We start from the raw sequence: 10,111 nt of genomic DNA, 5'->3' as shown, positions 1-10,111 counted from the left end.
CCAATAGCAGTGCAAAAACAGTGTGAAAAAAAATAAATATATACACAATATAAAAAAAAATATATACAGCATATTTAACATAAATCCAGAAGTAAACCATGAGCAGCTGACAGCTTGTCTCTTTATTGTATCCCCTTGCACTCCTTTTCCAGAGAAATAACAAAAAGCAATGCTTTCAAAACAAAAACACATTTCCCACTTGCCACAGTATTTTAGAGTTTATACATTAAAGTTGCAGCCTATGAAAACAAATGTGATCTTGGGTTGGACAGAATACCTGCACTGTGATCCAGGTACACTCCAACTCTGGAGGACTGAGGACCTGAGACAGGAGTGTTGATGTTGTTGTGAAAAAACTGTTTTTAGCTAATCCCAAAGCCTTACAGTTGTTTCCAAATGCACCTGTTCTGCTAATATGCAACTGCTATTAAAACGTCTCTGCACCTCTCAGTAACAACGTCCAGTCAGGCCCGTGTTGCTCAGGATCTGCCACCTTACTAGAAATCTGTCTGCGTGCCACAGATGAAGTTGAGGTTTCTTTAACAGTGTTACTTTTCTGTTCCCCTCAGATAATAACACATATGTGTGTGCTGTGTTTGGATCCAGTGTGATTTGACATGAATACAGTACCATTTAAGCTCTGGTTGGGCTGTGGAGGTATCTATAAAACATCAACTTCAGTCACTGTCCTTGAGATCCTTGGCCATCCCTCATTCAGAGTCCCATGAAGTTTATCTCTTACCTCTGACACAGCCGTATCCCATCTTCAAAGTACTAAAGAGGACGGGTATTGGAGCTAGGCGAGTGTGTGGATTCATGGAGACAGGAGAGTGAAGGCTTCCGCTGTAGAAAACAGGCGCTATCCGCTGTGAGAGCTGCTCCATCCCGTGTCTTTCCCTCTCAGATCGGCGACCTCCTGCTCTTTGGCCCGACTCACTTCTGCAGGGATCTGATCTGCGTCTTCACATCACAACGTTGTTTCTGAATCATATAAGTTAACTCAGTAAACATCTTCTCATTGTCCTCTTACTGATAAGAGGCTTGAAATGTTGCTCACAGTAAGAAGTCTTACACATCAGACAGGACTTGAGGGCTTTCAGTTTTCTCCCAGTGCAGACATCATGAGTCCAGCTCCTCCACTAAGCTGATATGCTTTTTTTTTTTTTTCACCAGGACAGGCCTCGGTGTGAAGGTCTGCCTACACTGAGGGCAGCTGTGGATTTTTTCTTCTCATCCTCTTCATCCCAGTAGCTTTTAATACAGCTCAATCACTAGCTGTGCCCACAAAGAATAGTCACTGAATCCTTCAGACCTAGACAGATTAAACAGCAAAGCATTTCTGGGTCCAAATTAATTCCTTGATCTGCCATTTGTACGTGAATGTCAGGTTGCTTCATGCAACAAAAAAGAGCCCTCTGTTTCCTTTCTCACGCAGTATGTATTTGGTGTCTACAAGTGGACTTGTCTACTCTTGTACTCTGCTCTCATGTTGTATACACCCAGCCTTTAACTGAAATGGGTGGGAACAAGGAAATGTCTGAACAGAATGGATGTTGGTCTACCTAAAAGACCATAAAGATTAGGCAGTAAGCCCATTAATTAATTACAGTAAGGGCAATTGTAAAGAGGCAGTATGTGCTTAGCATCTGTTTACTTCCTGAAGTTACTGTTTTAACTTTCCAAGTTAAGGAGAAGCAGCCAAATGATCTTTTTTTTCTGTTTGCTTGCTTCTCTTACTGGTCTGAGTTTCCATCAAAACAGCTTATGAACAAAGGCTTCTGGGTATTGAAGTCTTCCAATAGCATATTCAAATGCCAAAACATACATATGTGTACATATACAAGCATGTACACTACGGTTACATTATTCAAGTTTCCATACTACCAGTATGCAAGTTTTTTTCCTTTCTTTCTTTTTGCATGGTGACAAATGAATGAAACCTAGTGGCTGTTTGGAATGCAGGAACAATGCATTAAACATGGACAAATATGGAATGCAGTGGAAGACTGCTGATAGTAGTGTTATGATTCAGTATGAAGTGAATATAGTAAGAAACCCAATTTGAAACCTGGATTCTTCCCCGTGGAGTCACTGGGTTCTGGCTTTGTTTATAGCCAAGAAGCATCATGGGAAAACGTAGAATCAGCACTCTCTGCTCCCACAATGTTTTCTATATTACACACAACATTTAAATATGACATTTAGATGTTTAAAAATGATTACAATCTACAGACATGGACTGTATATAATGGATGTTTGTCAGTGCTGTTTGTGCCTGAGGAACATCTGATTGATTGAAACGTTGCACAACAACAGTGAATTAAATACAATATATAGTGAGAGCAGAGAGCAGTGTGCGGATTCTGCTTTTTGCGATGAAGCCAATTATTGTAACGTTAGCAATAAAAAGAAGCTTAATAGCCATAATGTTTATCAATCAATCATGTCCTTTCATATCTTTATGACAATCAGGCCATATACTCAAGTCCCAAAAGGCCCACGACCCTGCTTACACTGAAATCTCAATAATCATGTGCTTCCTTTTAAAAAACCATTGTTTTCATGCTTAAAGTTTGTGAACATTGTGTGTTTTGTTCATTGACATTTAGCTTTTATCGTGTCAATACCTCAGAAATGTTTTGAAGAAATGAAACTGAAGATGAAATTTGATTTTTTTTTGCTTTCATGATAATAACATTACAGTAACACTAAAATGGCTCTTTTATCTTTTCTTCAAGGCCTCTAATCATTGTAATGCCTTCATTAGATTTGACTTCTGCTCATCGATCACTTAGTTTCCATCTCCTGTTTATTTGTAGCGCACATGTTTGTTTGTGCCTTTCAAGCTGAGTATTCATACCTGTGGTGGTTTTGCATTGTAATCAAAGGCACTGATGACTTTAACCACATTAGCTCTTATGTTAGAGTCTATGGCTTCCCTTCCACCCCACCAACTACCCAGGTATTTGCCTGCTTATTACAAAGAATTTAGCTGTTCCACAAAATGTAATAAGCGGCACTTCCTGTGTGGCAGAGGAATTACAAGCAAACCTCAATTATCTAATTCTCTCTGTCATATCTCCTCCCGCTTATTAAGACGCAAACAAACGCACATACACAAAATAACTCCAATCAGGGTGCTCAACAGTTTGCACAGCAGCCACTTGGGACACAATATCCTCTTGTTTGTTGAGCGTCTCTCTAGTTGCGTCACTAGTGCTAAAAATACAACCCCTCTACTGCCACCCCCCCCTTCAGCTCCCCCTCCTTCTCTCCCTCCCTCCCTCCCTGCCTGCCTGCCCGCCCAGCTCACATTGTGTCTCTCTATTTCAGCGTCTGATCCGCAGGGGGGAGGGGAGGGTGGGAGGAACTCTAATCCAGGGTGTTTTACTGACTTCAGCGGGCAGGAGTGATGTCATTGTGATGTCAATGCCTGTAATTGTAATCGGTCTGCAAAGTTGACGGGTGTCCACTCTGATTCAGAGAGAGCTGAGAAAGAGACGTTCTAGTAAAAGAAGGAGTAAAAGGTAGAGGAGGTTTTTTTTCTTGCTGAGGTGTTTTGCTGCCGTGGTGCTGGATTATTGGAAAGAAGAGATGGCTGTAACTGGGGATGAGACCGAGTCAGGTAGAGCTTCTCTTACACATATTTTTAATGTGTTATGTGCAATAGGTTGCTTCTTCTACTCTTGCTGCCTTGAGTAAGCTTTACACATGTATTGCATATGCTGTCAGATATGTATTCTAATAAGGATTAGAAGTATTTCTAAGGTTACACCTGTTTTTGCAGATATTTTGTTTTCCAACTGCAAGAGCAAACCTTTTATTTATTCAACTGTTTCTCTGATTCTTGCAGAGAAATATTTAAGACATTTAAACGACTTTTAAATGTCTTTAACCTCATGTATTGTGAAATTGAGGAAGGAACATGCCACAGATTGGACAGCTGTCCCACACATTTCAACACAGGAAAAGCACTCTGACAGTTCAGAGTGGTGTTAAAAAAAAAGGGAGAAAACTGTTTTAACAGGTCAAGAAATGTTGGGTTAGTTTGCTAAACTCTGTTCCTGTCAGTCTGTGTCCCGCTGTTACACACACAGACACACACAAAGTCTGCTCTCTGAACCACTCCAGTGGTTGTCAGGCAGAAAGGTGGGGGGGTGGAGGGGGGAGTACGAAGTAAAGGGGCGGGTGGCAGTGGAGGGGGGGTAAGATAGTCGTCGGTTTGACGTCACTCCAGTTTCCTGGAACAGAGGCCAGGCAGGGAAGAGAGAATGCAAAACGGGCGAATGAGACGCACACACTGACGTCAGCACAGCTCGAGTCACTCTGTTATCACAATGAGAGACTGTACGTGTGTGTGTGTGTGTGTGTGCACCTGCTGTGTCTCTTTGAATGAGTGTGTGTTGTGTGTGTGTGTGGACAGAAGAGAGGGGGAGAAGATAGAAACTTCGCAGGAACACAGTGAAAAAGAGAAACTGAAATGGTGCGAGCGAGCAGGCAGAGCAGTAAACAGTTGAGTCATCTTATTGATGACTCAACTTAAACAACACACAAACCACATCCAGAAAGCTGCCTTTTGCTGCTTTTATTTACCAGAATCATTGTTAAATACAATAAACTGTTGGTTTATAGTGGTTCACAATGCGGTAAACACAACATTACCTCACACCAAACACAAGTGAAAACCTACTGAGTGAGACCTACGGCAAGTCTCAGGAGACAAAACATCTAAATTCCTTCTCTTGAGTTGTAATGTATGCGCATGAATTAACAGAACATCGTGTTAATCAGTGTTAACACTTTACCATATGTTTCAGAGATGTCAAACATAACAGTGTTGCTTAATGGATTAAATGTGATGACAATATTAATATGATAGAATGAATTAAGTGCTGTTCCAGAACACAGCTGCGAGTCTGCTGTTAACACTGGAGCTCCTCCCTAACTGGCAAGAGCAGTCACAAAAACTTCAGTTTCTACCGTTACAGTCACTTGACACTAATCCTGTAGTATAAATTACTAACTCGTGTGCACAAATAAAGTAATTCTAGAGCATAAATCACTAATTAGTGCACACAAGTAAACACATAAAATACTCCTTACACCTCTTGTGCTGCGTAAAGATCATGTGGGGGAAGAAATACTTATTTATTTCAATCGATTTTAAAGAGAAGTTGTGGAGTCTGTTTTTTTTGTTTTTGAGCCAGCATCTAGTGGTCATTAGAGGAACTGCAGTGTATGCCATGTCTCAATTCTGACAAGGGTTTTGCTTCTTGCATGTTAATGCATTAAATAAAAATACTTTACACTTTATAATAAGATACTGATGAGTTTACATTTGTCAGACATTTCACATTTTTTCCAAGTCCTTACATGCTGTCCTCTAACAAGCTGTATAAGGTACAAAATAATCAACAATTTGTCACTGTCTGCCTTTGTGTTGTGCACCTGCATAATAACCACTGACAGAGACACAAAAGGAACAGAAAGACAAAACATATTTTTTTCTTTCCAACAAGTCATTTAAGAGCAAATACTGTTCACAAGGACAGTAATGGTCAGAGGAAATTCATCTTTTAAGGCAGGAAGGAGAGCGGATAAGCTCTTTGGCTGAAGTTGCTGTCTACATCCTCTGATGAAATACTTGTTTGCTGTATTTTTAAGAGGAAAATGTGAAGGAACAGACTGTGTGACTGAATAGATAGTTAATAAAATGTAAAAAAAAATCTGAAAGAAATGCCATTGTTTCCTTTCGTGGATAACATTTTTAATCAAAAAGAGAAATGAGGGCAACCAAAAGTTAAGAAAGTTGTGGGACTTGGAGTCCTAATGCTTTTTTTCCATCTTCCCCCATAGCTGCCACAGGAGACATACCCGCCTACCAGCTGCGGTCGCCCAACTCAGGCCTGACCCAGAGCATCGTGATGGCAGCGTCCCCGGGCACCATGCAGAGCCCCTCATCGCAGCACGCGGAAGAGATCACCCGCAAGAGGGAAGTCCGACTGATGAAAAACAGGTAGGAGCTGGTGTCAGTAGCAAGAGATGGTGACGGAGCTGTAGAAGTTTCTGGGCATCATTATTTTGAGATATCTAATCCAATACTGACCCTCAAAGTTCTTAAACATGATGTAAAGGAAATAACCCTGGTTCATTCCTGAAGGGATCAGAGAGAAAGTGAGTGGAGTTACCAGAGTATGTAACTATTTCTGGCGAGTAAATAAGCTCATGTTCATTGCACAATAATTCACAAATGCAGTAGTGTGAGTATTTAGACTGCTTTAAATCTTATTTTCTATCCTGCAGTCACTCTTGAATCTCATTTTGGGGTAAAAAAAAATGAATGTGCTACTGCTAAATCAGCTCAAAAGACGCTATAAAACAACAAGTTGGAGGTTGATGTTCACACTTTTTTTGGTTGCTGCAGTGAGTCAAGTATTGCAGAGATCTGCAGCGTACTACTTTTATAGATGTTCAAATGTTTCTGTGCCCCTTGATTGTTCATGATTCATAGAGTAATCCTGCAGCAGGCAAACGAATGCTTGTCTGGGAAAGTATGGACATAAATGTGGAAGCAGTTTACTCATAAAACCTGAACTTGACAGACTTAAAAACGTCTGCTCCCTTGGATTGTGCATAGCTTGGACTTTGTTTGGAGCCTAAATTAAATTTTCACCAAACATATTTTCCCCTCTCTTTTCCTCTCCAGGGAAGCAGCTCGTGAGTGCCGCAGGAAAAAGAAAGAGTACGTCAAATGTCTGGAAAACCGTGTGGCTGTGTTGGAAAACCAAAACAAGACCCTGATTGAAGAGCTGAAAGCGCTGAAGGACATTTACTGCCACAAAGCCGAGTAGCGGCGGCTGTTTGTGGTCACAAGCTGAAGTCGGTGCCGTTTACAAACTGCTACAGCAAAACAAAAAAAAGAAAAGACTCTGGAACAAAGACTGCTTCAACCGTCTTTGTTTCTCTGCTCACTCAGGCCTGGTTTACGCCGAACTCAGATGTGTCCCGGGGAATTCGAACAGCTTGAGCTTGCCAGTTTCGCTCTTGTTCTTATCTTGTGCTCTTTGCATGTGAAGACTCAAGTGTCGTACACACTATGCTTGCTGTTGCTTTTGTGCCAGCCAATGAGAGCAAGCTGAAGAAGAGGAACAGGAAGCGGAAATACAGGTGCTTCCTGAAAATGTACCGCTCAAGTAGAGATTACGGAAAAGAAAAAAAAAAGTCCTTGGCGGGGCAGCCAGGTCTCGCTACCAGCAAGTTTCTATGAGGTCAGACGAGGTGCACACAGAGCTACGCAGATCCACCACCAGCTGCAACGACGCAACCCAACCGTGTTTACCTGATAATGTCATCTGTGTCATTCACGCTGCCGTTTTTTGGTCGGTCCATGCATTCCTTCAGGTGAAAAACACAATTAAGGAGAAATATCTTGTCAGTGAAGTGATTTCCTGAATCTCATCAACTTTGCAATTTGTATAAAAGTTCTTGATTTGGTCTAAATGGTTTCTCTAGAGTGAACTAGAAGAATTTAAGATGTAAATTATCTTATGTTTGGTAGTTAATGCACAGAGCTTCAAATATATATTTCATATATAATATAGAGGGGGCATGATGTGAATCGGAACTTGGTTAAAAAAGTCCAAAAGAGCCTTTATTTTTCTTCACTACAGTGAGTTGATTGTAATATTTGAAACGACAGAGCCCAAGTGCTCTTACGTCAAAGCACAGAAAGTACCAAAGTGTCAGTGTGGATATCATCAGAGTTTATATTCTATTACATTTATTTGCAGAATTTCACTTCACAAGTTTATATACATTCTACAAAGCAAATGTAACCAATTGATTACTTGTTCAAAAAATGCAGCTGTTTACTCTGTCCTGAAAAACCTACAGTTTTGTAATGCAACATCTTAAGATGACTCGTAGCTCAAAGAATAACTGTTGTGCTTTACTGTCATGCAAGCGTCAGTTTTGTTTTTCCAATGATGGTTATCCATTGTGGTATAAAACTGTATTTGATTATGGCTAGATATTAAAATGCTCTGTTTAAAGGGTGATGCCAATTTCTTTTCTCTTTTCTTTTGTTTTTTTTAATGTAATGAAAATTTGATTTTAATGCTAATATATGATCTTGTGTTAATGTGTCTGGTGATTTTGAAAAACTGCTTGCTTTTCTGTTTGTGTAGTTGTTGCGTTTGTTCCACTGAATTATATTTTAATGTTAGGAGAAAATGTTAGAAAGAGCACTTGTTAATGTAACAGCCCACCTCCTATGACTGCCAACGCTCTTTCAGTAACAGTTGGGTATTAAACTGCTGTTTAGCTCAGTGACAATGAATGAATTATCCTGTGGCAGTCTTGTTGTGTACCAACCAAATGACCCGTAATGGTTTGTATCCACAGAGGAATGCTTCTGTTCATTTCTATGAAAAGGCAGGTGATGATAAACTTCAGGTTATCTTTGATATCAACTGAGCTGAATTTCTCTGCACGTAGGTTATTGCCAATTCAAATGGCTCCATCTTTTACCAGGTGTTCTCTTCTCAGTGTACTTCCTTGTTTGAATTGTAAAACCAAAACTATTTTTGTTTATCTAATAAAACATTCAAATGTGATATGGTTTGTGAGTTATTGCTCACACAATTCTCACAGAACTTCCTCCTCTTTAGGATTCTAGCCAGCTTGTAGGTACAGCTAAATGTTACAGGTAACAGCAGGTACTTAAAGACTGTAACTATCTCAGATAGCTTGAGGGGAATGAACATGAAGAAAAAGGACATAGGTCTTTGATAAAACAGATACATTAATTAATGGGCCACCTGATCATGTTCCTGGCCTCTGTTTTAGTAAAATAAAATATATTTAGTAAAGTAAAAATATCTCAGATTGCCCTCTGTATCAACATGAAGTTTTTTAAAGGTCAGTGACAAAGGACAGTTCTATGAGCACGAAACTGCTGATATTTAATCCTCTCCTTTGTTAAAGTGTGGCTACTTTGTATTTTATTTGTATTCATGCAAAAGACATAGTAGCTCAATGTGGTGTGAGGGGTGGTTTGTCCGTAACTTGTTTGTCAGGCATGTTGTTTCTTCGAGTCCCTAAAGGTCACAGATTATGTAACGTCCAAGTAAAAAGACATGCTAACCTTGGGTTTTCTTTTACTCTGCCAACAATACTAGCTCCCTTGTGGTAAGTAATACATGTCTTTGTCTGCTTCATATCTCACTGAATAATAGTTTTCAGGTTACAAGTTCCTACGATGTGTTTATAAGCACCCAGAACATCAGTTTTGCAAGTATTTTACAAATAAAAATGATTTTGGTCAAACAAATAAAAATGTTTTAAAAAGCAACAAAACAAGTGAAAATGAACTGAAACTGGAAGGTTGTTTTTAAGCGTACTAAGATTTTAAGAACCAGTAAAATTATATTAGTCTTTAAAAGGGGGATGAACATGAAAATGAGTTTCCATAGCAACCCCTGATGGTATGGCATTGACCCTGAAGTGGCTGATAAGCAGTACATTATTCAATGTGCTTTTCATGTGTTTCTCCCTCTCATACATGCACATAAACCCTCTTTAATAAGACTTATCATGCTGTCACACACATACACACACATTTCTCTCTCAAAATGACAACACACCCATAGAAACAGGAATTTGGCTTCTCTCTATCTCTTACAGACACTCACTGCATAAACACATACATCTCTCTCTCTCCTTTCTGCACACACACACACGCAGTGGTGAATAGTTAGTTGAAAGGGAGAGAAATGCCTCTGAGCGAAACCTTGAAACTGCCATTAATGAACAGAAATCCTTGCCCCCCCCGCCCCACTAAACACTTACCTCTTTTACATTATGGTTCTTTTGAAATGTTACATACATTTCTAGCTTCAACCAACATTTGAAATGGTTTAATTCAATATTTTGTGCATTGTTCGACTTGTAGGTGTGAGTGAAGTACCAGTCGGTTGCGATCATTTCACTCTGTGTTATGGATTAGTCAGTATGAAGACAATTGCGGTTCAAGGGTGCACAATTTATTTTTCAAAACGTATGTATCCAACCTCTAAATCCACTGCATTCAACTTTCTCTTCCTGCTGCTTA

The 10,111-nt window shown here is 39.8% G+C and overlaps 1 protein-coding gene across 2 annotated transcripts in view; it reads left to right on the top strand.

Moving 5' to 3' along the window:
• The window catches only part of crema (cAMP responsive element modulator a), a 14,566-nt gene extending 5,951 nt beyond the window's left edge, over positions 1-8,615 (top strand). Inside the window, exons 1-3 of one of the 2 annotated variants that reach the window (XM_035670330.1) lie at positions 3,363-3,625; positions 5,857-6,016; positions 6,707-8,615. In XM_035670330.1, coding sequence (XP_035526223.1) covers positions 3,595-3,625; positions 5,857-6,016; positions 6,707-6,851 — 336 coding nt within the window. In that variant the 5' untranslated portion in view covers positions 3,363-3,594 and the 3' untranslated portion in view covers positions 6,852-8,615. Of the gene's footprint in view, positions 1-3,362; positions 3,626-5,856; positions 6,017-6,706 lie in introns of those variants that run through there. The other variant, XM_035670329.1, reaches the window with a different exon arrangement.
• The last annotated feature ends 1,496 nt before the right edge of the window (positions 8,616-10,111 follow it).

The sequence above is a fragment of the Morone saxatilis genome, unplaced genomic scaffold (genome assembly GCF_004916995.1).
Source record: "Morone saxatilis isolate NCDOM2014 unplaced genomic scaffold, NCSU_SB_2.0 Contig23, whole genome shotgun sequence".
Taxonomy (NCBI): domain Eukaryota; kingdom Metazoa; phylum Chordata; class Actinopteri; family Moronidae; genus Morone; species Morone saxatilis.
This window is presented reverse-complemented; position numbering and strand designations above follow the sequence as displayed.